The sequence below is a fragment of the Pseudorca crassidens genome, chromosome 10, assembly GCF_039906515.1.
Source record: "Pseudorca crassidens isolate mPseCra1 chromosome 10, mPseCra1.hap1, whole genome shotgun sequence".
NCBI lineage: Eukaryota > Metazoa > Chordata > Mammalia > Artiodactyla > Delphinidae > Pseudorca > Pseudorca crassidens.
Genome location: NC_090305.1, coordinates 57,018,781 through 57,046,675, shown reverse-complemented (window position 1 = coordinate 57,046,675; position 27,895 = coordinate 57,018,781). Strand labels below are relative to the sequence as shown.

The 27,895-nt window shown below is 40.9% G+C and overlaps 1 protein-coding gene across 25 annotated transcripts in view; it reads right to left on the bottom strand.

The window, feature by feature from the left end:
• Nucleotides 1–350: 350 nt before the first annotated feature.
• The window catches only part of ARPP21 (cAMP regulated phosphoprotein 21), a 181,296-nt gene continuing 153,751 nt past the window's right edge, over nucleotides 351–27,895 (bottom strand). For all 25 annotated transcript variants that reach the window (XM_067753689.1, XM_067753692.1, XM_067753687.1 and 22 more), the window contains 2 exons: nucleotides 1,933–2,081; nucleotides 351–770 (listed from right to left, as the gene is read on the bottom strand). In XM_067753689.1, coding sequence (XP_067609790.1) covers nucleotides 513–770; nucleotides 1,933–2,081 — 407 coding nt within the window. In that variant the 3' untranslated portion in view covers nucleotides 351–512. The remainder of the gene's footprint in view (nucleotides 771–1,932; nucleotides 2,082–27,895) is intronic.

The following is a 27,895-nucleotide window of genomic DNA, read 5'->3' as shown; positions in this document are numbered from 1 at the left end:
TCAAATAGTTTTATTTTGATTAAACACTACAATACAGTATATATCCATTAAAAAAAGAAAACTCTATAGTGTATATAAATTATTCCTTCCATTCATCAGTTCTTTTCCATTACAGCTTTGGTACAATGTGATTTCAGTATATAATTTTTAAATACTTTTAGCATCACAAAGTCAACACAAAGTACAAAACTAATAATCCAAATTAGGGATATTATCATCTACACAGTGGTATTCAGTGGTAGGAGAAAATCTTACCTTGATGAATTCATGTCACTAGCTAAGCTAGAAAGGCATACCTAGCAGACATGACGGAAATATGCACCATTAACCAGCTAATGTGTGGATTAGTCTTTGTTTTTTTTTTTTTGTTTGTTTTGTTTTTTACAGAATACCAGCAGCAGTCATTTGGGTGTTGAGTGAATACTTAAGTCCTCAGTGAGTTTTCGCACCTTGCTCTTCCTCCCTTAAAGGCCATGAGTAGTATCTGAAGACATGTACCATGGCCAGAGTGCTCAGAACTTGACCTGCCACCCAGCATTGCTCATACTGGCACAGTTGGTCCTGCAGCTGGCTGACATCACGGGGACAGTGCTGGAGGGACAGTGAGGGCCCATCAGCCTAAGGTTGTTCTGAGGGGTCGGCGGTGTGACGTTACAGTACACAGGCATTCCAGTGGCTGGGAGGGACCCTTGGCCTGCCTGGTTAGGTAGCATGATTGGCTGTTGGTATGACTGCTGAGGCAGTCCTTGAGAACCCTGGGTCATTGGCACCTGTAGGAAGACACAAGACAGAAGCCTGTATGAAGAGGTTATTTTGGGGTGTCCCATGAGCTACAGTGGTGTCATCAAAAACAGTCATGCTTTTAGGTTGGAATCCCAGCTCTCCCTTTTATCAGCTGTTTCACATTGGGCAAGTCACTTAACCTCTCTGTTTCTCTGAGTCCATCTGCATAATGTAACCTCCTTCAAAGTGCCCCTGAAAGGACTGCTGGGGTGTACAGCTCTTGGGACACATCTGGCTAGAAGTACATGCTCAGGAGATGTTAGTTCTGAGCCTCCTTCCTTCCTCTCTCCTGGCCCTCCAGGGACTGCCATCTGGACCTCCCACTCTGGATTTCTCTCAGTTTTGAAAAGCCATGCTCCCATTCCGGTTTTACGCAAAGTGGTCTGGAGCCATCGATAGTAAAAGGGGATTCTGTCCCAGGAACACCAGCTCACTCTCAACCTGCAGCTTCAGAGAACATCTCCTATCCAGTTGGAGGTAGAAACTGATGCAGTGTGAACAAGGATTGTCAGGGCAGGAGGACCGAGGATAAGTTCTCCAGGGCCAGAAGTACCTGATGCAGCTAAATTTAATGATTAAAGTGTTTCACCAACCCTTCACTACCCCCTGCCCCCTGCCAGGGTATTTCAGGATATACATTACAGAAGGGGGCATGACACTTTTTAAATACCCAGTGTGGGTTTAGTCTGGAAAATGCAGCTGTCAGGTCCAATAAATGCCCTTTAAATGAATCTTGAGATGCCATTTTAAAATCCCTTATAAGATAAATTTGTGGTGAAATGAAGTTTCTTTGAGTGTGACCAAAAACAAATGAAAATTTGCTGTGAGGACTTTCTCCCAGTAAGTACAATTTCAACAGAATGCCCGAAGGTCTTCATGAATAGAACTTTAAAGAATTTTCTTCCATGAATACAAAGTCTGTATGGAATCACACTTAGCAGGGCATTCAAAAGCCACAGTAGCTACAGAAGTATACATTTCCCATTTTCTGCTTGTCTATTATAATCTTGACTCAAAATCAGCCGTCAGCACTGGCTGGGCCTAGCACCTACCACCCAGCCAACCAGCCGATGTGGGGACATACCCACAGCTTGTACTTAGGCAAGTGCTGCTTTATAAAACACGATTTTCCAAGTTACGGATATGCACCTGATAATTAGACACGGTTGGGTAGGAGAGCATCACGCTTTGCACTGGAGTTCCCTGGTGGCTGCTCATCATGCCCTGACTCTGAGGCGGCTGCTGTACCCCCACGAGGCCTTGGAACCCCTGTTGACCAGACAAGAGCGGCTGGTAACCTGTGAAGAAAGAACACCATTTGAACTGGTTGTACCAAGAAGAACAATGATGATATTGTATGGGATGAGAGCACTTCTTCACCAGGCAACCTGCAGACCTTTCAATCTCTGTATCAGGAGTGTGTATTTCCTAATAACGCATGTTTTGCTTCTTAGGGCGGACAAGGGTATGACTCCAAAAAATTCACTGATACTTCCATCCTTAAGAGTGGTCCAATCAGCAGGTTGTGACAGTGGTAAATTCTTCATGATGCAAAGACCGGAACCTGTATTGACATCGGTTGACTGCTGTAAATTAAACCTTTCAGATCTATCTTTTGCTTTGGTTTCAATGATATTTGGAGAAGTCACACATTATCAAGTTTTTTCCTAATTAATTTGATTCATTCTCTTACCCTCTCGCTTTTCTGCATCACCTCACTTCACACAGAGATCACCAAACAGCCTGTTAACTTAGGATGCATTCTGTTTTCCATACCCTAGTGAACAAAATGACTCCCTACTCTACATAATTCAACGTTCATTGACTTAGACAAAAGGTAACAACAGCAGGTGTGTCATGCTTTTATTCTGTGCTACCACTAGCTCCCAAGAAAACGTTCTGGCAAAACACTCCCATGAGGGATCATGTACATATCATAGATAATGCAGAGTACAACATGTAAAGAAGGTATGTGTTTATGACCTGCTGGATGGGTCAGTTGGTAGGTTTTCTTTTCCTTCTTTTTTAAGTGGACCAGGATTTATTCTAATTATCTTAATCCCTACTACAAGATGTGGTTTAAAATGCATTCTTGAATGAAGGCTGTGAACTGTTCTTACAAATATTGGGAAGAAAGTTGTAATGTAGGTGAAAATGACATGGTGATAGAGAAATAAGACAGATTTACGTCATGCTGTAAAATAAGGTCCTTCCAGAGCTCAGACTATTAACTGTACTGAGTGTCTGGAAATCAGTGGAACTGCTGTCTTAATATAATTCCCTGCGAGAAAGTCTTTACAATCCTAGATTTTCTTAACGCAGACACTGTTTTACAACCAGATTTTAAAAATTGAAACAAAGGGTAAAAGATTCCTAATCAATCCACATTGCTTATAAATAGACCTCGTTTTGAGTGCATGTGAGAGTTTTAACTGAGAAAGGGTAAAATTACATAAAGACTATAATGTAATTTTAAATTTTTTTAAAGGGAATTCCTTTATTATTTTTTTATTTTTATTTATTTATTTATTTATTTTTGGCTGGGTTGGGTCTTCGTTTCTGTGCAAGGGCTTTCTCTAGTTGCGGCAAGTGGGGGCCACTCTTCATCGCGGTGCGCGGGCCTCTAACTATCGCGGCCTCTCTTGTTGCGGAGCACAGGCTCCAGACACGCAGGCTCAGTAGTTGTGGCTCACGGGCCTAGCTGCTCCGCGGCATGTGGGATCTTCCCAGACCAGGGCTCGAACCCGTGTCCCCTGCAAAGGCAGGCAGATTCTCAACCACTGCGCCACCAGGGAAGCCCTATAATGTAATTTTAAACAGACAGTACTTGGCTCTCTTTTGCTCTGAAAAAATGTTTTCACTCATCTTAGAAATACTGTGGAAACGTGTCTTGCAGATAGTCACTGAGTTAAACTCTATTCATCTAAGGAGATGGAAATAAGGTGTGGTCAGTTTGGAACACCTGAGAGAGCAAGCTTGGGGATGAGCCGAGTTGGGAGGCCTGGACTGTGCCTGCACTGATTGGTAAGTGGAGCAGGTGTGTAATCTCGAAAGTCATCCTTTGACCTCCTTTATGTGTCCCATTTTTTTCACGTTCACATTACTCTCCCTACTCCACCGTCATAATGGTTTTCCTTACTAGGTTATTCTGCATTCTCGCAAAGACACCACATATTAAGAATATAAGTGAGGGTCCTGACCACCTTTCCTCCAGTTACATTGTGCTGGGGTAACACAGTCAAAGCCTCCCTTACATATGCTTTGCGGCAGTTTATACAGTATGGAAAAATCATCAGACTTGGGGGACAAGAAATGTGACTTTAGGCCATGTCATGGCCCTTACTACCTCCCAGAATGCCTCATATGCAGGGAGAAATTAAACATTAATTGTAAAAAACTGTTTTCTATGATTTCCCATTGTCTAGATCTACCACTCTTATTCATATACCCGTTGGCCCTAAAAAAATTCTGTTGCTGTTTTACTATTATTATGACATTACTCCTAGCCACGTCAAATTCACTGTCATATGAATTGTTGTATATGTTAAAAAAATAACTTGGCATGACTATAGAAAATTTATGACCACAGCCTTCCTTACCATTTCCTAGTTATATAACAAGAGCAGGCAATATGAACACACTTCCAAGTCTGTGTAATGGTGCCTTATTTCTGGCTGAAGATTCAAAGTACAGGTTGAAAATGAGAGAAATGTCTTCTAAGAGTCTGACTTATATTTGGTCTTCTGGTGAAAGCCCAGTTGGCCTCAATGGTCCTGTTGCAGAATACACACGGCTATTATGTAAACAAAGAGGAGAGGAAAGGAGGGGAGAGGGGAGGGCAGGAGAGGTCCAGTGGCCTTGCATCTAAAGATGATGTATTTGCTTATTGAATCGTTCCATCCTTTCACCGAGTCATCTTCAAAATGACTCTGTTTCACAGAGTCTGTTCAAAAATAAATTGAGGTGGCCTATGAAAGATTCATTTATTACATCAGCTCTATAAACCAAAATTGGGGTGAAAGGAAAAATAAGTCTGATGATAACAGAGCTGTTAAGACATACAGAAAACAGAATGTCTTGGTAGAAAGGGGAAGCAACTGTCAAATATTCAAGGAGAGAAAAAGAGTGAGGTTGGGTGGCCTCGTCCCAGTAAAGGTGCACGGCCTGGGAGGGTGTGATTCATCTTTGCTGAGCACACAGATGCAGGGACACTGCGATGTCGCCCTCCCCAAGCCCCCTCTGCCTGATGATTTGTGAACTTTAATAGTCAGTCATGCATAGCAATGGGCTACCAGCTGTGCACTGGGATTCCCACAGTAAACACACTTAAGGCAAATAAAGATTTATGTGGGGAGCGAATCATGCCATACAATTTCCAAATGAAAACTTAAGTGTAAGGAAAGCCCAATTTATATTCATGAACCCCATTCATTTCTCAGTGCGCTCTCCAGGCAAGAAATGTACACCTGGAATGGTTTAATTGGAGGGCTCCTTTTCTTTACATGATGCTACAGAAGGTAGGCAGCAGAATGGTCCTTGAGACAGGAGGCTATTTGGAATGTGAATCTGAGCTCCGGTCCAGGAATAGACAAATAGAAATGTGATAGCAGTGACCTAAGCACGAACTAACAGGGTCTACCGGGGACACAGCTCGCCTGAAGGCAGAGGTGGCAACGCTGGCTGGTGGCAACCTGCTTATCTCATCTATTCAAATGAGAAATGTGTTCCAGTTTGTCAATTCTTAGCTGTGAAATGATCAGTTTTTCACATTTATTGAGGATTAGTAGATAGAATGCATCTGACAAAACAGAAATAGCAAAAGTAACTTCCCTGTAGGCTTGCTATGGTGATCATAAAGACATTAGCTATTTTTATTATTCGTTTTTCAGTTGAGATTAATTCAGTTTTCAAGTCACATGCATCATTTATTTTCTGAAGGTAAAAAGGTTAGGAAAGGACAAATGCCTCCTAGCAAATAAATGAGTGCCCTCTACTAAGACGGAGGAGTTATACCATTTAAAATGTCTGGAGCTTACAAATCTGAAAATTTAATATTGTTTTGACTAAAATACAGCAGTTATTGAATACTGTTTGTAGTCAGAGGATAATTCATTAATATTCTGTCAAGGAAACATTTCGCTGGATGTAGCATATTTACGAAAAATCAGAATGTTAATTGGGATTACAATTTAGGAATTATAAATTGCATGATTGTGACTGACATTATTTTAACTCTTATTTGAATACACTGTTACAGAGCCAACATTTTGGAAATGAATGGATGACAAAGCCGTAACCTGTATTTTCAGGGTTTTGATTCCCTGGTTGTTGTTGGTTATAAAGGTTGACGATGAGGAAGGGTGTAGTTAGGAGGGCAAATAGCTACAGAGCAAAGTAATTGAGAAGCTAGACAGTTCTCATCACCTCCCCAAACCCACCCAAGCAGTGTAATTTTCCTGTTGGGTTTATTAAGTATTCTTAATATGGTAGAATGCCTTTTCAAATGATTAAAGTTAATAATCTGCTTAACAGAAAATATGACTTATCTTGGATGAACCAACATACATGCATTTCTCCAGGTTTCTAAGGAACCAGCTAGCTGATTCTGAATTCAAATTCTGTTCTTTGTACATGGTATTGAGATGGAATTACAGTAGTTCAGTTGTGGCATGGCTGGTGAAGACTATGAAAAAGAAAAAAAATGCTTATCCAGGGCTGGCTTGTCCCTTTGCCGAATTTTTATAGTTCATGCATTGCACACACCACTGCCTAATATCTGCCCAGTTCGGTGTCTTGGTTTCCTATCAATTCCTCTAAACTTTCATCTTCTTTAAGGATTTTCCATTTTAAAGGAGCTAACAAGCTATAATTGTTGATCACTTTCTCCGATCCAAGCAGTAAATTAAGCACTTTTACTTTATTGTCACAAGAATCCCGGGAGGCAGTCAGTGTTATTAAACTCCTTTTGCAAAAGAGACAACTGTGACTTAGATGTAGACATTGTCAGGGTCAGACAGCTAGTAGGAGGGAAAGCTAGAAATTAAGTTGTGGTTTTCTCACTTGGGCATCCCTGCTTTTACTCCCTAAATTGTAGTACTCCCTAAATGTAGTATTAATACATTCTTCCAACTTTCATAGCTTAACATAAATCCCCTTAGCATGGCAGGTACTCAATGGCTATTCATTGCATTAATTGTTTTCTCAATAGTTAATTAAGTAAAGAGGACAAGAGTTATGATCCATAGTCTGTTGAACAAGATCTTGCTGATATCAAAGGAAAAAAAAAAAAAGGTAAAGCATAATTGCCCGACAAAATCAACTCAGACCACGTAATAACATTTTAAAGGTTTGTTACTCAGATACTTGGACACTAGACAGGCAGTCAGGTTGGAGTAGGGTCAAATGGATTCTAGTCCCTTCATTTACTTAATTAGTTTCTAATCAGTGGAAACTACAGTTTTCAATTACTAAGACTGGTTCAAATAACGCTTCTCCTCACAGTCTTTGAAGACTCGGTATATTTACTCTGGATTGTTTTCTCAAAATATAAGGTAAAAATAACTTATTTGCACATTCAGTGTAACATCAGTTCTGTTATTTGCACCAGGCAACTTGCTGCCCCCAGGAAAGTCACTTGACCTTTGGAAACAAAAATAGTATCTGTAGTATCTGAAAGATAAAAGTGGGTAAGAGAGGGACGATACACAGAAACTCTGCGAAACAGCCTAGGATGTCAGAGAAATCAAAATCCCCCAGGGCACTTAGAGGCGGCTGTACTTTCGGAGTCTACAGACTGCTCTCATCAGTGTTCTAATTCTGTGAATACTACGGATCTGTTCCCCAGTTTTACTTCATTATGAAGGCACTGTCTTTAAGACAGGGGTCCTTTCTGGCCTCATCTACCTACAGCACCTTGGTGCTCAAAGTAGGCTTGACTGGGGGAACAGATGTATCCTATGGTATCACGATATTGCTATGGTTTCCTGAAAGAGGAACCACCACCTTATGCTTCAGAAAGTGGATCTGGGGTACCGATAGCCCCTCGCCCACCTCAGGTAGAATGGAAGATGCCCTCGACAGTTCCACTGACGTTGAGGCCTCCCAGAACCAGGGTGTCCTCTGGGACTAAGGAGGCATCTGATTTCACTGGCCTTTACAGACACTGTCCCACTCTTACTCCTAGGTGCTGACTCCCTGGTGTGACAGTGTAGGTGAAGGGGGGTCCACTTTGAAAAGCAAGGTGTGTATCTTTTGAAGCATTTTGCCTCTACGTCAACCTCCCAAATTATGTGACCTGAAATGCCACGTAGGACTTTTAAAACAAGAAAGCCGTACAGACTGCATCCGAAGACACTTGTTTTCAAACGTGTCCAAAAATTAAGATCTAGGATAAAAATATCTAGCCTGGACATCATAATAAGATACTGTTTTCTTCTTAATATATGAAGTAAAATAGCATAAAAAAGTCAAAAAGAGAAGTATAAAAAATTGCTTTTTTGGGGGCTCTTGAAGCCCATTATGACTTCTTTCATCTTTGTGTGTCTGCCTGCATCTTATTTACTGGCAGACTCTGCATCCATCCCCTTTCTCTTCCTCACCGTTTATTATTCAGTGGTTTCATTCCTGAAAAACAAGATGCAGAATGAGCCATGGGGGGGGCTGCATGGGAATAGAGGGAAGCCCAGTCATCCATATGAACTTGAGGACAGCTGTCACAGGCCGTAAATGGAACTACACTTCCTGAAGCAGTAGTTTTTCTTCCTACTTGGTCTTTTGCTCATTAGCTTTCCTACTGCACAGAGTGTAATTCTTAAAAGCCTCTTTACTGTCCCCCTTGAACGTCCACGCGTGGGTCAGTTTCTAATGGCCGTACACATCAGATGAACCATCCTATTACTGCAGGCTCGGGGCCTCTTCATGTAATTAGACCATCCAGATCCATGTTATCGCAACTACAAAGTCGGTTTTCTTTCTCTCTTTCTTTTTTTTTAAATCAAGGCAAACATGAGAGACATTGTTAAGTGACTACAGGAATGGCTCATGCATGGAATTTCAATGAATGCCTCTGAGGGAAGCCGGCATTGAATTCCATTTTAAAAGGACGAGGCTGTCATATTATTGAAGTAATTCTCTGAACTTTCCTGGCCCTGAGTGCTGTGCTGACAGCCAGAGAGCTTCCACAGCCCAGAGGGAGAAAACCTGCCTGAGCCTCACAAACGTTTTACTTTATTAATGAGGCCATGTGGCTTAGAAGATAATGCGGCATTCCTGCGTTTCTGCACATCTACCAGTGTTAATTACGGATGTGCTCACACCAGGCTGGATGACAGCGAATCGTTGCTGAGGCAACTTGGAGGAGTTCTTTCCCCAGACTCAGCTCGGGGCAAAGTCAAGACAAAGATGGGTCTAATCATTCCCCACAGTAGCATTCCCTCTGGTGGCTATTTTCACTGACGAATTGCTTTTGATCAGCTGGCTAGAACAGGACAATCGTGAGGTCAAAGGTCATGGGGTCAATACCATTGTGATCATATTACTGTCACTGGAACCTAGCCCTGGCCAACTTTTTTGTTTTTTAAGATTTTTTTGGATGTGAACCATTTTTAAAGTCTTTATTGAATTTGTTACAATATTGCTTCTGGTTTATGTTTTGGTTTTTTGGCAGGGAGGCATGTGGGATCTTAGCTCCCCAACCAGGGATCGAACCTGTACCCCCTGCATTGGAAGGCGAAGTCCCAACCACTGGACCATCAGGGAAGTCCCTGGCCAAACTATTTTGAAAGTAAGTTCTATGGTCATAGATTCAATCTGTAGAAACCCACATCAAAACAGAAAAAAACATAAAAAACCAAAAACCACTTACTTTAGAGTCAATCAGAAGTGCTCTGTTTATATAGGAAAGTGTTATACGTTATTTTTCCCAATAGTCAAAGATAACTATCTGCTTTTCTTCAATTCCAGACTGCCAGGGTTCTTAACTAAACTTTATTCTAGTGGTAGATTTAACAATAACACTGTTCCACTGGTAAAGTCTGCTGGGAGGCAAGAGCAATAATCTAGGGCAGAGACAGTAAAGACAGGAACTAAGGCAGAGATGGTAGGATGACAGAGAAGGGACACACTGGGGAAATACTTAGGATGTGAACTGCCAGACGCTGGCATCTAGGAGTTTTAGTGCCATCACATGTTGGATGAGTTTGTACCATAGTCATGAATGTCCGTTGTCCACTAGAACATGAACTCTCTGATAAACAAAAGCCCTGATTTGTAGTGCTTGCTGATTTCCCTGGTGTAACTATTCCCACTGTGGCCAATTTCAAGCTATTAAAGGGCTTAACAATCAATCAGCTGGCAAAATGCCTGATGTTTTGAATGTTGCTCGTGTGGGCCAGAACAAGAGAGCTCTGGTATACCACTGACCTGAATTCAATGTCAAGCAATCCAATTTTCAGTTCATTTAAATTTTGTTCCTTTTATCCTTCCTTCTTCAAACCTATTGACTATTTGTTCTTTGACATTTCTTGTAAGAATGACTGTAAAAGCCATTCATAGGATTTTATGAACATGGAGAAGACAGGCACAGACACTGGACTGTACATTAGGCTGCACACTGGATGTACACTGGACGTACACTGGGCTGTACACTGGGCTGTACACTGGACGTACACTGGAATGTACTCTGGATGGTACACGACGTACCCTGGGTGTACACTGGGCTGTACGATGGATGGGACACTGGACATACACTGGACTGCACACCAGATGTGCACAGATGTGCACTGGACTATACGCCAGATTGCACTTGGACTGTACACCAGATGTGCCCTTGGACTGCACACGAGATGTACACTATACACGCGATATGCACTGGACTGTACACTATACACTGTACACTGGAATATACCCTGGACTGTAACTATATACTGGAATGTACCCTGGACCATACACTATACTGTACACTGGACTGTACACTGAGATGTACACTGGGCTGTACAGTGGATGTACACTGGGCTGTGAAGAAACTGAAGCACCAGCATGATGTTTTCTGGTACATTGTGGACACACGTCCTTTGAACATATATATGCAAAATGCCAAGCTCTAATTGATTTCAGGATTTAGTTTCTTCTGATTTTTTCCTTGCAGTCCAGTAGACACATCAGTCCGTTCTCAATCTCAAGATGCCAAAAAAGTTTAAAAGTCAACTTGCTTACATTTTATTACAACCAAAGAGTGAGTGATTCTAAATTATATAATGTATAGCTCAAAAACAAAAACAAAAAACCCACAACTGAACTTGGTATAAATGTACGTATTCTATCCATAACTAATGTTTTCCAAGGAGAAAATATGGGGATAAACATTTGTAAAGTTCTCATCATAGGGTTCAGGGAACATAACTCCTGATTCCCTTGTTCGCTGTCTCTTTATCAGTTTTCTGACAGATGGCCCCAAAGTAAAGCTGCTGGGCACCAGATAATGTCACAACTCTAAGCAACAATAAAGAGATACTTTCTGTTCATCTGCGTTATCAACACATGATTATCCTTGTTAACAGCAATAAGAACAATCTTTAATCTCACCACGCGGGGAACTGTTATTTAAAAGTGTTGCTTTTATCTGGGTTGAGACAACAATTAGAAATCTACAGGCTTGTCCACACAAATACAAATGTGCTTATCTTTTTAGCTGGAATCAGAGTATATGGTCCACACTTAAATCCTATTTCACAATAATTAGAGTAAAAGTAAAATTGAAGGACAAATGGTCTTCCACCCAAGGCCTGCAAGAGTAAAACTCACATTTCATCATGGTTAAATGCTTTATAAGCACCCAAATAGAGCATGAGCATTTTAAGATAGTCACAACCTTTGTTGCCTGCTGACTTCAATGTAATGCGATGATGCAAATACGCTGGGTCTAAGAGAACCAGCGAAGGCCTCAGGTTCTGTCCGTGGCAGGACACCAGGCTTTGCTGAGAGTGTGCTAAACCAGGGCCATCCTTCCCAGCAAGGAGTGTATGCTGCCTTCTTGGAGCTTTGGATTCTCAAGGTTTGCCACTTAGTCCTGCCTCATCCTCTTGTCTCCATGTTTGAGTGAGTGCCTGCTTCCCCACCCAGCTGGAACTCTTTTCCCTGGTCAATGGTTCTCAACATTTTCCTGTCTCTGAATAACCTGGTTAAAGTGACCAAGTTAAAACACACATATTGCTGGGCTCCAACCCCCCAGAGGTTCTGATTCAGTAGGTTTGGGTGGGGCCTGAGAATGTGCCTTCCTGACAAGTGCCCATGGGATGCTGATGCCACTGGTCTGGGGACCACACTTTGGGAATCACTGCTGGACCCTGGGTCTCAATAAATACTTGAATTCCTTGAATTCCTATTGTTTAACCCGCTTACTTTTCCCTTCATAGAGTGGGTGATGGAATCTGGCACATCACATCCTGTGGGGGGCCATCTCTCCTCTCTGATTTCATTTTCCTTATCTATAAAATGGGGACCATCCTTTCTCAAGGGGTGTTAGGATGGTCCAAGATGCACCTCTCGTAAGACAAATCCCAGGGACTGAGCACCTGGCAATGACCAAGGTATGTGACTGCCCTGCCTCTGCTCTTTTCACTTTCCACCTTGTATGAACTTGAATTAAATTTTATTACTGATTTAGGTCCTGCTTCCCAGGTAGATTATAATCCTCTGGAAGAGGAAGCGTATCTTATACATCCGGGCCTAGCCCCGTATTCTACATTCAGTGTCTCAAGAACATTTTATCAATGATGTTGATAAAAAAACCATCCTCATTGCATTCACCCTAAACGACTCTTACCATGCCACATTACAGAAAATAAGCCAACAAACAAAAACGTCAAGGAAAAGAATGAAGAAGCAAATGTACTCAGAAGAGCGAGAGAGCCCCCAGCCCTGCCCATGCGTGAGGCAGGGCCAAAGGGAAACAATTTATCACCATCACAGTAGAATAAAGACAAAGACGACTGGTTGCCAAATGTTTTCTCTTAGCCCCTTTGCCTCTGGAAAAAAGCAGTTCCTTCCAGCAGCAAATCAAGAGGGCACAGCACAGTTTTCCACTTCCACCTGATGCTAATGGGATAGGCAGAGGTCCACAAAAGGAAAGGAGAAGATGCGGGAAGGAGCTGAAATAGGGAGTGGGAGAGGGAAGGAAAACCCATTGGAGACACTGTTTGGCCTTCTCATACCTATCTGCTAGCACTTGGTGAGGCATCTAGGAAAACAAACCAGATTTCTGTAGCCTCGTGTCTTTGCGACATAACTGTGAGTTTGCTAACCCATGGTTATGCTCCCTCGTGACTGTGTCTCAATCTTCGTTTGGCCTAAAAAAAAGGCAAGCAAGAATCCTGGACCTCACCTACTTTCCCTCCTACAGCATACGGCTGGAATTCCTTGCTTTTCTAAATCTCTTCTTGCCCCCCCCCCCCCAGGCTGAGTGGGAACCTGAGTGGGAACAATGGATCGGAGATCTCCTGGCCCAACAAGCTCTGGGTGATGAAGCTGGGGTTTAGAGGGCTAAGTAGGCACAGGATCACACACAGAATTTCTCATAAACTGGGGACTAAATCCCATTTTCCTGTTAGTCCCTTTGCTAGCATATAAGCTATATAGTGCTTCCTCCAAATAAGACAGACTGGACTGCTAGGCATAGTTTTGTTTCCTAGCCACACATGCATTGGCTCTGTTGCTGTTATCATGTTATTACTAAGAGTTTGGAGAATATAACTTGTGTATGTGAACTGGAGTTCACCAAGCTTGTTTCTAGGAGCTACCAACAGACTTTTCTAAGATAACCCACAGTAGGGCATTAGGGAAAAAGAAAAGAAAAGTTCGGAGATTCAAGGAACATATCACGAGTTGCAAAAACCAGAATCAAACCATCTCTTTTGAAACTATCAGCCTGACTGTATCTCAATGTTCAGGTACAGATATTAGCAGTTATTTTACCAACAGGCAACATTCCCAGGAGGTCATATACTGGGTTAATACGGACCACGCTTGCATTAACTCAAACCAGGAGAACAAGCATTTCAACCCTTTCTTCATCCAAGCTAATAGTAACCTTTATGGCCTATGCCTTACTGAGTTAAGCACTTGTGGAGCGGGTGCCGTTATGACTCTCATGTTACAGACAATGAAAATGAAGCACAAGGAATCCAGGTAGATTGTTTAGGGCCATGCAGCCTAGAAGAACCAGAATTACGTCAGGCGTACCTACTAATTTCTTCCCACCTCCAGCTCAGGGTCCTGGCAGGCAACAGAACTGCGCTCCAATGATTCATCTGAAGAGGTGTTAATAAAGAGAGTATTGCCAAATGAGCAGGCATGTTACGTGACCAACAGGCGAGCGAGGGGCACCCAGAGCCTAACAACAGGAAGGACCGTTCTCTCCCTTCAGCCTGCAGGTCTCAGGGGAGGAGCCAGTGTTACCAGAAGCCAGTAGGAGCCTAGGGGCCACTTGGAGAACCAACTGCACTGCAAGGGAGGGAGGAGCTGAAGAGACTCTGATCTCCCTCTTCCTCTGCCCTCTGACGCCTTCCATTAGCAAAACCCACCTGGAAGCCACAGGACAAAGGAAGCTAACAGAAGGATGCAGAATGGCTATGTGATGAGAGGAGAAGCAAATGGAATAACCAGCACACCTCTTCCCTTCAAAAGGTACAAGGAGGGCTTCCCTGGTGGCGCAGTGGTTGAGAGTCTGCCTGCCGATGCAGGGGGTGCAGGTTCATGCCCCGGTCCGGGAAGATCCCACATGCCACGGAGCGGCTGGGCCCGTGAGCCATGGCCGCTGAGCCTGCGTGTCCGGAGCCTGTGCTCCTCAACGGGAGAGGCCACAACAGTGAGAGGCCCGCGTACCGCAAAAAAAAAAAAAAAGTACAAGGAATACACTCCTCTGTCAAGCGGTATTCCCCAAGCCACTGCGCCAACCTGATCAAATGAAGATTTTAAGGAGAGGTGGATGATAATTTTAGCAGAGTACTGTCTCTTGGTTTTATAGATGGGTTTTTTTTCCCCTCAGAAATTATCTTTTTTTAACACCTGATGATGTGTCAGACTATGTGCACTTAGCATGACTGCTTCAGCAATTAAGTGAATGTTAACTCTCAAATTTAGACGTCATTGGCCATTAGGGCAGAATATTTGACTCTCAGCCCTAATGCTTGCCTTTCCATTTTGAGGAAATGGCATTGTTTGTAGGAAATTGATAATAACTTAGGAAGTACTATTAAGTTATGTTACTGTTTCAGTATCCTGTAGGGTAGAGAAAAAAAGTTAAATTATGATTCAACTCAAGCAGTACTATTCATTTTGTTGAATTTGACATTTTCCTTTGCTGGCTGCAGAACCAGATGGCTGAGATCAAATGGATAACAATGGGCAAAGAATATTTCGGGAGAAAATGACAAAGAAAAAAGGAGGGTCTAGTTTATTTCCACAATGACCTTAACTGATCCCCGCATTCCCCAAGCATATTTGGCTTAGAAAATGTTCTGCTATATATTAGTCTCAAGTTTAATACATTTAGCCATAATTGTTTCAGATATTTAAAGGAATTATCAGCAAGATGAAATACCGTAAAAGAATATTTAAATGAGACTTCAACTTAGCCTCCTGGTGTTAAATCTGAGTTTCTGCTTCCTAATAGAAAAATCACAGGCTCCGTAATCAGACAGACAAGAGGCTGATTGCTAAGTCTTCCACCCACTGGCTCCGTGACTGGGAAGTTATCTATTATCCTTGAGCTTTGTCTTGCTTGCCTATTAATTTCCAACTTCCCAAGGCTTTTATGAAGATCAAGCAGATATGAGTCACACGTCCTCAGACACGGCATTGACTACATGGTAATTGGCATTTGTCTCCACCAAATGATGCTATGTAAAGTGAAAGTATTTTCACTCCCTGCAGAATTGTACCTTACATGAAGAACAAACTGGGTGTTGATAGTACCAGGAAGGACTCCAAATGCCAAAAAAAGTTCCTGGAACTGCCCCATCTAGCTCACAATGTTCAGGCTTCACTACCCCAAATTTCCTATGAGCCAAGACACAGTCACCGGGACATGACCATGGGCGCTGCAATGAATGTGCTCTTCTGACCTGGGTTTATGAGGAAAGTGTAATCTCTAGTAGCAAAAAGCAGCAGAGGGCTTCCCTGGTGGTGCAGTGGTTGGGAGGGTCCCACATGCCACGGAGCGGCTGGGCCCGTGAGCCATGGCCGCTCAGCCTGCGCGTCCGGAGCCTGTGCTCCGCAATGCGAGAGGCCACAGCAGTGAGAGGCCTGTGTACCGCAAAAACAAAACAAAACAAACAAACAAAACAAAACGCAGCAGAAGCAGCTCTGAACGTGAAGGTAGGCAAAGCACTCAGTATAGCAGGGAGTGGAAGAGGCAAGCTAATCATACCTGGGGAGGCTGTGTGCAGGTGGAAATCATTTGCCAAGGCCTGTGCGTCCAGAGTCCAAGCACTGGCGCAGCACCGACTTCTAGGCTGTAACTTTAAGACAGCCAGGGTGCTGTCTATCCTTTGTTTAGAGGCTCTGCTCCATGTTTATCACCAAAGACTCAGAGAAATGTGAGGCTTCCTTTTGTTCCCATATAAGAAACAGACCAAGTTTCCCTCTTCTCTTGTGTCCTAATCTAAAGCTGTCTCAGAGCAAAAGAAGACTGGGGGAAATCTGGGTTCAAGCACGTGCCTTTCCATCTTCTTTTTGGTGACTTAATTAATTAATGAATGGAGCCCCCTCTCATCACATCGAAGATAAGATACAAAGCGTCAACCCCTCCTCTGCTTCCCCTGGCCAGCTGCTCTCACTGTGGGCCCATCTCCTAACTCCTTAGACTATTACGTTGCTTCCCAGCACCAAGAACCCCTGAGATCATTGCAGAGGGACAGAGAATCTTCCACTTTAGGAATATTTCTAACCTAACCATTCTGTACTATTTTTTATGCAAGATGATTAAGCAAGCAGTTTTTAGGAAAAAAGTATATTTTCAATGAATATATTATTGATTATACTACAGTATTCTTTCAAAGGCAATATTTAATAATATTCATGATATATCTGGACCAATTTTACTTCTTCCCATTTAACAAATGACACGTGATGTTTCATTTGTTTTCTGTTTAACTATGTGAGGGAAAAATATCATGATTTGTGAATAAATATCTTTCAAAATGTTCAGCTTGGGGACCAATGAATACTAAAATGGGCATTTAAGTTAAAGGCATGTTGAAGTGCCAAAATAGATTTTTTAAATGCTTTTTGACTTGATGTTTCGAAATGTTACACTTTATGCAAACTGCAGGCCAATATCACTGATGAACACAGATGCAAAAATCCTCAACAAAATACTAGCAAACAGAATCCAACAGCATATTAAAAGGATCATACACCATGATCAAGTGGGGTTTATTCCAGGAATGCAAGGATTCTTCAATATATGTAAATCAATCAACGTGATTGATTTGTTAATCAACATTAACAAATTGAAGGAGAAAAACCACATGATCATCTCGATAGATGCAGAGAAAGCTTTTGACAAAATTCAACACCCATTTATGATAAAAACCCTGCAGAAAGTAGGCATAGAGGGAACTTTCCTCAACATAATAAAGGCCATATATGACAAACCCAGAGCCAACATCGTCCTCAGTGGTGAAAAACTGAAACCATTTCCACTAAATTCAGGAACAAGACAAGGCTGCCCACTCTCACCGCTATTATTCAACATAGTTTTGGAAGTTTTAGCTACGGCAATCAGAGAAGAAAAAGAAATAAAAGGAATGCAAATCGGAAAAGAAGTAAAGCTGTCAATGTTTGCAGATGACATGATACTATACATAGAGAATCCCAAAGATGCTACCAGAAAACTACTAGAGCTAATCAATGAATTTGGTAAAGTAGCAGGATACAAAATGAATGCACAGAAATCTCTGGCATTCCTACACACTAAGGATGAAAAATCTGAAAGTGAAATCAAGAAAACACTCCCATTTATCATTGCAACAAAAAGAATAAAATATCTAGGAATAAACCTACCTAAGGAGACAAAAGACCTGTATGCAGAAAATTATAAGACACTGATGAAAGAAATTAAAGATGATACCAACAGATGGAGAGATATACCATGCTCTTGGATTGGAAGAATCAACATTGTGAAAATGACTCTACTACCCAAAGCAATCTACAGATTCAATGCAATCCCTATGAAACTACCACTGGCATTTTTCACAGAACTAGAACAAAAAATTTCACAATTTGTATGGAAACACAAAAGACTCCGATTAGCCAAAGCAATCTTGAGAACGAAAAATGGAGCTGGAGGAATCAGGCTCCCTGACTTCAGACTATACTACAAAGCTACAGTAATCAAGACAGTATGGTACTGGCACAAAAACAGAAAGATAGATCAATGGAACAGGATAGAAAGCCCAGAGATAAACCCATGCACATATGGTCACCTTATCTTTGATAGAGGAGGCATGAATATACAGTAGAGAAAAGACAGCCTCTTCAATAAGTGGTGCTGGGAAAACTGGACAGGTACATGTAAAAGTATGAGATTAGAACACTCCCTAACACCATACACAAAAATAAGCTCAAAATGGATTAAAGACCTAAATGTAAGGCCAGAAACTATCAAAGTCTTAGAGGAAAACATAGGCAGAACACTCCATGACATAAATCACAGCAAGATCCTTTTTGACCCACCTCCTAGAGAAATGAAAATAAAAACAAAAATAAACAAGTGGGACCTCGTGAAACTTAAAAGCTTTTGCACAGCAAAGGAAATCATAAACAAGGTGAAAAGAGAACCCTCAGAATGGGAGAAAATATTTGCAAATGAAGCAACTGACAAAGGATTAATCTCCAAAATTTACAAGTAGCTCATGCAGCTCAATAACAAAAAAACAACCCAATCCAAAAATAGGCAGAAGACCTAAATAGACATTTCTCCAAAGAATATATACAGATTGCCAACAAACACATGAAAGAATGCTCAACATCATTAATCATTAGAGAAATGCAAATCACAACTACAATGAGATATCATCTCACACCAGTCAGAATGGCCATCATCAAAATATCTAGAAACAGTAAATGCTGGAGAGGGTGTGGAGAAAAGGGAACACTCTTGCACTGCTGGTGGGAATGTAAATTGATACAGCCACTATGGAGAACAGTATGGAGGTTCCTTAAAAAACTACAAATAGAACTACCATACGACGCAGCAATCCCACTACTGGGCATATATCCTGAGAAAACCATAATTCAAAAAGAGTCATGTAGCACAATGTTCATTGCAGCTCTATTTACAACAGCCAGGATATGGAAGCAACCTAAGTGTCCATCAACAGATGAATGGATAAAGAAGATGTGGCACATATATACAATGGAATATTACTCAGCCATAAAAGGAAACGAAATTGAGTTATTTGTAGTGAGGTGGATGGTCCTAGAGTCTGTCATACAGAGTGAAGTAAGTCAGAAAGAGAAAAACAAATACCGTATGCTAACACATATATATGGAATCTAAGAAAGAAATAAAAAAGGATCATGAAGAAACTAGGGGTAAGATGGGAATAAAGACAGAGACCTACTAGAGAATGGACTTGAGGATATGGGGACGGGGAAGGGTAAGCTGGGACAAAGTGAGAGAGTGGCATGGACATATATACACTACCAAACGTAAAATAGATAGCTAGTGGGAAGCAGCCGCATAGCACAGGGAGATCAGCTCTGTGCTTTGTGACCACCTAGAGGGGTGGGATAGGGAGGGTGGGAGGGAGACGCAAGAGGGAAGAGATATGGAGATATATATATATGTATAGCTGACTCACTTTGTTATAAAGCAGAAAGTAACACACCACTGTAAAGCAATTATACTCCAATAAAGATGTTAAAAAAAAATCAACTGACTGGTTTTGATAATTTTTGTGTTTTGTTTCTAATTGATGAGATGAGATAAAAGGATTCCTGCTGCTCACTGCAAGCCCTTATCCACAAAAAACACATTGTGGATTATAGACAGCCTTTATTCTTCCCAAACAAAAACCCAAATTAGATATAAATGTCATTATTTCCCTCTCTTAGAATTTGGCATGTATTTATTTCTAATTATCAGTTTTTATTTAATACATATTGTCCAAAGGGGCACAAAATTAAGATTAAAATCTAACTCCCTCACTTCTAAAACTGTTTTTTTTTTTAGTAACCGAGCAAATACTGCATTTACATATAAGGTAACCACATGTGTCTACTAATGCCAGTTACTCCAGTGTAATTATTAATAACCTTCCTTTTCACTCTCAAATCAGTATGGGTTCAGATGAGAAATTTTGCAGTTACTATATATAGGTATATACATATACTGTACACATTTACACACATATATACATATATATGTGTCTGCATGTGTATGAATATGCATATATGTATATGTATACATAAATGTATTTTTTTAGGAATTGAGTGAAGATTTTTATGATACGAATTTAGAGAAATGTCACTCTTTTTGTGCTCCGCATATCTTGCATTGCAACATTGGCTGTTCTCTCTCTTCCTGTTCTGTTATGCACATAAGCTAAACAATGTATAGTTTCAAACTGAAACTATTTAAATCAGTTTGGCAGATAACTGGGTTCAAAACAGTGCCAAAAAGAATGAGTGACTGAGTCATGGCAGCTCTCTCATCTGAGCTCTCCTCCCACTCAGAGCGCATCTGCTGAATTCCTTTTGTTGGGGGCAGGGTGGGAGATGGGGGATGCTTATAATAATTTGATGTATTAATCTTCTTCAGATTGACATATTTGCTGTTTTTAACAACAGAAACTTCCAGAAGCCCTCATGTCCACAGTTTGGGAACTGCTGCTTCATTTCCTCACTAACCTTTGAAAGGGAGGCAACAAAACAATAGGCACCACTGGGAAGTTTATCGATCAAGGGCACTGACATTTAACAGTTACCGAGGATTATGGATCACACTGATAATTTACTGAGAGTCCTGAACCCGTTTTCTAGTCAGTTTTACCTGGGCACATACAAAAAACATTTTACATAAAATTCCACTGGTTTCAGGAACTCCAGAAACCCAGTCACAAAACCCAGAATTTAAAACTCCTGATCTAGTGGGAGAAATGAGCAATTCTCATTCTTTATCATTCAAATATAACAAACATGATTCAAAGCAGTCAACTTCTCAATACACTCTTCCAGCAAGATCGTAACTATTAAAAAGGAGTGGAAGATAGGAGTGGAAGAGGGGGCTTGAGGAATTCACAAGAAATAAATCTGCATTGATGAAGAGCAATTCAATGTTTTAGACAAGTTGAGGCATCTATGACTAATCCAAGAGAGATTACCAACAGATGTAGGACGCTCCACCCTCCTACACGGGTGGTGGGAATGTAAATTGGTGCAGCTACTATGGAAAACAGTATGGAGGTTCCTTAAAAAACTGAAAATAGACCTACCCTATGATCAGGCAATCCCATTCCTGAGCATATATCTGGACAAAACTATAATTTGAAAAGATACACACACCCCAATGTTCACAGCAGCACTATTTACAATAGCCAAGACATGGAAGCAACCTAAATGTCCATCCACAGATGAATGGGTGAAGAAGATGTGGTATATACATACAATGGAATACTACTCAGCCATAAAAAGAATGAAATAACGCCATTTGCAGCAACATGAATGCACCTATAGATCATCATACTAAGGGAAGTAAGTCAGAAAGAGAAAGACAATTACCATATGATTATCACTTATTTGTGGAATCTAAAATACTACACAAATGCACATATCTAGGAAACAGAAACAGACTCACAGACATAGAGAAAAGACTTGTGGTTGCCAAGGGGGAAAAGGGGAGTGGGGGCAAGAATTGGGAGTTTGGGATTAGCAGATGCAAACTAGTATATATAGAATGGATAAACAAGGTCCTACTGTGTAGTACAGGGAACTCTATATTCAATATCCTGTGATAAACCACAATGCAAAAGAATATATATATATATATATATATATATATATATATATATATATATATATATATAACTGAATTACTTTGCTGTACAGCAGAAATTAACACAACATTGTAAATCAACTACAATAAAATAAAAAATAAATAAAATGTTTCTCATTATATTTCCAGCCATGTTTTTTAAAAAATTGCTTGTCCTTAGGGAAATCCTTTCTAATCTGTTATTAAATCGGTAAGTACATTTTGGGGGGACATTCTCCATCCTACCTCAGCCACATTAAAATAAAAACGCCCTGCTGGGCTGTTAGGCTTTTGTACCTCCCCATCAATAAAACTGTCTACCAGCAAAAGCAGGACACAGACACCATCTTCCAAGAGTGTTCGACTGAAATGGAGTGGGCAGAACCTTTCCCAAAAACATGCCCTTAGCTGACAGTGTGTCTTCATAATGCTGCCAGGGAACACAAGACTACAAATGTCCATATTTAAATAGATGTAGCCAAAGACACAGCCAACCATGATAATTAGTTTCATCATTAACTCACCAAAAAACACATAGAGCTGTTTCTCTTGAGAATAAAATTTTAATTAAGGAGAGTTGGTGTTTCAGCAAGTGAGAGCCCCTGGAAAGCTTATATGATGAAATTTCATGACTGATAACTCCTGAGCAGCCTAGCATTACTAACAAGATCATGATGAAGGACATAGTTGAGCAGTTTAAAAATAGATGATTACAACTGCTTTCCTTAGGTGTGAAAGAACCGCTATTTGATATCTAATACCCAGGACCACACACCTAATGATGTCTCAGTGGATACAAATATCTCATCCGAAGACCAGTAAAAACATTTCTTTGGGAGAAAGCAAAGATGATTACTGTTCTATTTTGTAGGCACAGCTGTCAAATCACAGGAGGCAGTATATATTACAGTAAAGACCCAGCCTTGGGTGACAGACTCCTTGTGTCTCCTAGGGCAGTTACTTCCCCTTTCCAAACCTGTTTCCATCATCTGGAAAGCGGGGGAGGTGACACAATTGATGACATCAATCTCACAGGATTGGAGTGAGGATTAAGTAGTAATACACCCCTAAGCACACTGTCTGGCATATAGAGAGAAAACACTCAAGTTGCTTTAATTTATAACTTTAAATATGATGTGAAGTTAGAAATTCACTTGCTGCCAAGAGTATGCCACCCCCCAGGGTTTGCCCAAAAGGCATCATACTCTAATAAGATGCTTTACCCTCAAGATGATATACTTTCTACTTATTTTTTGAGACACAGTTTCGAGTCCCTGAATAAAAAGAAACTCAAGGCTTATGCTGAAGATATGGCTAAGAAAGCCGTCTTTTAAAAGTATAAAATCCTTTCTTTCTCATTTCCATAAAAAGTAAAATATCTGTGAGGAACAGTGGCTGTAAGCAAAAATAATTGTAATCTAGTGCGAGGCTTTGTTACAGAGGCGCCCTTCCAGAAAGAAGAGCAGCTGAGCCAGGTTCCAGCTCGCACCCTACACTGCAAGGCTGAACTCAATCAATGCATTAACCCAGCCGAAGCCTGTGCAGCTGTTCTCGGGCATCCAAAGCCCTTTAATTTATCTGCAGCTAAGAAATCTGTGATCACCACACAGATGATTGCCCAAAATAAAGTAGAATAAAAAAAGAGGAGGATTATATCTAGTAGAGGTAAATCCACTGGACTGGAAAGAAAACAGGCTGCCTTTGAGAAAGGCAAGACTGAAATGTGCTGGAGAGTCTGAGACTGTAGGAACCACCCAGGAGGCCACGGCCTCACGTCCGGATGCAGAAAACATCCTGCTCTCTGAAACAGGGTTGGCTGTGCTGATCACTGACCAGTTGTATGGAAACCTGAACTTCAGCTCTCGACTTTTACTCCATTGTATGGCTCTGAGCAAGTGACTTAACCACCCTTGGCCTTAGTTTCCTCACCATGAATATGACGGTCAAGCTAGGGCCCTGAGCTAAACTGGATGTGTTTAAGAGCTCTTCTAACATTCTAATATTTAAACAGGATTGCTTTATGGAAGACAATTTAGTAAATAAGTATTCTGTCACAAACTTTTGAAGCTCTGGAAGATGTTTCCTATTTAAATACCCTTTCTTTTTATCCCACTTCCAGGAATAGCGGATATGGACATTGGATACTTCAACAGATGCCTCCAAGTGCTTCAAATTCAACTTGCCAAATTCATCAAAGGTTGCATTTCTCACTGGGTGCAATAGCCAGCTGCAACCAAAATTAGGACTTTAATGGATTCAAAGAAGAGCTACATTTGCTACTTGAAAAGATAATATTGAACCTGAACCAAATCTGATATGAGGTTTGTTTACAAAAATTATTTTTGCCTAATGTGAGTTGGGTTTTCATGGAGTCTGTTAAGGTCAGTCTGTTCACATCAGTTTATATCAATATTTTTTGGGAGAAAACAAACAGACCAAAAAACACTTCTTGATTTGAATATAGTCCAAAAGGCCTTTAAAAATATTTTGCTAATGTATATGACTATGCGATGATTTTAAGAGTCACTTTTCTTCCTCTTGACTGAAGTCCCCTTAAGAGACTGCTTCTATGTTATTATTTATCTTTGTTACATGTTTCCCACTTTGCTTACCCCATACTCTCCGTGCAGTTACAATTCCTGCACACAGCAGATGCTTAATAAATGTATCGTTATCGTTAAATGAAAGTTGATAGATAAAACAGCATTAAGGCTTGATGTTATGTAACTTTCCACCCAGACATCTTGTTTCGAAAGGGTAGAACCCAGAGGCCAACACGTAAAACAGGTGACAACGGACACCAACGTGCATGTGGGCAAGGAGACTGGGAAACACTGTGGTCCTTAGCTCTTCTCACTTCCCACCTGGCTAAGTGTGACTCTAGCTCCAAGGCACAGGCAGTTTCCAACAAAAGTAAGAGAAAAGAAATTCTCTCCCAATGGAAGGTCAGGTCACACACAGATGAACACCGTGGCTTTGGGCAGAGCACATAACTCACCACACCCCATAGGTGAAGAATGAGAGTGCTGGACGATTCTTCCAGTTCCAACAATTCAGGACCTTCATGTTTTGTCAATACTGACAGACACTCTCCTGCTCTCTTTGAAAACCCTGTGTCTTTATTGATGATTAATTCTACTTGCCACACCACACAACCATCTGCTGACTGAAATAATATATTACAGCAGTGATTCCTCCACCTAACCTTCCCATCGTCAAGTAAATTACATGAATGACACAAACAGCCTATTAGGATATAAAGAATCATGGCATGGGAAGACTCAGCAGTCTACTGTTTGTGATGTTAACATTTTATGTTTAATTCTTCTGCAGGCTATCTACCAGGCTCAAAACTGATGGGGCATCAAGGGAAGTTGGTAGAGTCACTGCCCACCTGTGAAAACTCATAATCAAATAGTTCGCGTTCCGAGGACTGGGACCATTCTTTAAGAATCTTCTAAAATCGTGCCAAGAACTGTTTCACCACAAACAGTCAATGCTGTTTGTGGTAAAAAGAACCACACGCTACTTCCTAATGCTCTGTCCCCAAGTCATGGAGATGAAAGGCCACCATTCCAACAGTAGAGGCAGCTTGAGCTATAAAAACATGACTCCCAAGACTCAGAACCAGTTTATTAATCTTACTAACATACACCCTTAAAGAAACTACTGTTGGTAAAACCCAGCCACTCTTTCCTACACTAAGCTGGTGAAAAGAAAAGAAATGAGTAAAAGGAGTAATCTGAGACATCCAGAAGACTAAGGGCATTCCTTCTTGAAGAGAATTTAGAAGGCCAATTTGGGGCTAGGCTGAGAAGAACATCATATAAAGCAGGTTTGGTTCTAATCCCAGAGACAACAAAAAAGAAGTACATTTCGGATGACCATTTGGCAGTTAATGAATGCTGCGGTTGAGAAGCTTTCCAGCTGCCTTTATGTTTACACGGGTGCAATGGGTTCCATGAACTGTGACAGCACCGCAAATTTAAGGAGTGAGTCCCCTGGACTGTGAAACCTCTCCTTAGTGGTTTCCATACCACCACACTCCTGCAGAGTTGTACAATTATTATTTTTGCAGTTTGGGGGAAACTTCTGTGAGTTTTTAAACCAAATTACCACATGTTTTTCCAAGCAATACCTCTACTCCCATGATGTTTCCATGTCAATTGCCTTTCCTGTTTCTTGACAAGGCAGCATTGCTTTGGCTACAGGAATGTATACTTTTCTAGGCAGGCGCAAAGAAAATTTGCCCCAAATGATCATCAGAGGGGTCTGGGTCGATGGACAGAGATTGTCTTAGCACAATCAGCCTAAAACTACCAAGAAAAAAACCTGTAATTTGATAAATTATTACCCGTTGCAATGAGGGAGGCCACACACAACAGAGGAACTTTAGGGTGTCTTACCAACAAAGGACAGAGGAAAATATAGGTCTCATAGGGAGTTTAGACAGCATTTAAGTGAAGCAGTTTTAATCGGTTTAAAACAAAGCAGAGCTGTGTAAGGAGTTAACATCCCCCTCTCTGGACTGCACAGTGGACCTAGGGTCCTGTCTCCTTTCTCTTAACCACAAGGTTAGGATAGATGTGAAATGCTGTGTCCAGAAGCGTCTGTCTGAACCCCTGCACATGGGTTGTAAATCAAGGCTGCTTCTCTATGTTACAGTGACTTAGGTCTTCCAGGTGGGAGTGGGAAGTTTTATTCTTCACTGATGTAACTTTACATAGTCCATAATGTAAGAGGACAAGAATAAGAGGGCAGCAGTCACTCACATAAGGGGGTTATTGCAACTCTAGATTTCCCTGTCCTTAGGAGACAAATATCCTGTTAATGTTGCCCCTGCTGTTCTCTGTGTCTGTTATTCTAGCCTGATGAATGGCTGTGCAGAGTTTTACTTTCTCAGCCTGGGCTAATTTTTACTCTCTCAAAATATAGATATATAAGCATATATTGGGCTGGCCAAAAAGTTCATTCGGGTTTTTCTGTACCATCTTATGGGAAAACCAGAATGAACTTTTTAACCAACCCAATAGAATGAGACAGAGAGAGAGACAGAGAGAGAGAGACAGAGACAGAGAATGCATCATTTCTTCATGGATTCTCAATAATCATTCCCTTAACCTTCCACCTGGATTTGACACAGGTTGAAACCTCCAAGGAGAAATTCCTTTATTTTAGCCCTTTCTCATTTCCATAACATTCCTAATTATTTAGTAAACTGTGCCTAGACAGTGAACTCAGGATATTGAAAAATATCATGCCAGGATTTAAGGAACACAATGGCAATATGATAATAAATCGCAAGCATTTAATGATAAAATAATTATAGTAAAAATACAGTAACACTGCAATAATTTAGAAAAGGACGCAGGCGGCCTTTTGGTGAAAAGATAGATAAATGAGAATGAGTCATGCTCAATTCAGCACTTGAAAAAATGTAAAACTCAACATGCTCAAATGGAGATTTTTTAAATAAACAGCAAATATTTGAATGGGATTTTATATAGATGTGTTGCCAATTAACTTTCTAAACAATCATCTATGATGGCATACTATATTTTATTGTATAGCTCTTTTCTTCCAAAGATATACTATTAAAATTAATGATATAAATAGCAACTATCAGTTGTTTTTCTTCTTTAAATGGGTATTTATAAAATAGTGATAGCCCCGTAAATAACTGGTTTTCTAAAAGAGGAATCATTAAAATCTCAGTGTTAGGCATTGCCCCGTGTTTGGTGAAAATGAGCAGATCTTCCAAAAATTATAGTTCTCTTTCCACTTAAACTGTTGGGAGCAGGATTTGCCAACTGAATCCATTCAGGGGAACAGGAAATCACCTCCCTTCCATGGATTCAAAGAGAGAAGGCAGGAGAGACTGGTTCAAGATGGCAGACTAGAAGGCTATGCTCTCACTCCCTCTTGGAGAGCACTGGAATGACAACTAACTGCTGCATGATCATCGATAGGAAGGCACTGGAACTCACCAAAAAAGATACTCCACATCCAAAGACAAAGGAGAAGCCACAATGAGACAGTAGGAGGGGCGCAATCACAATAAGATCAAATCCCATAACT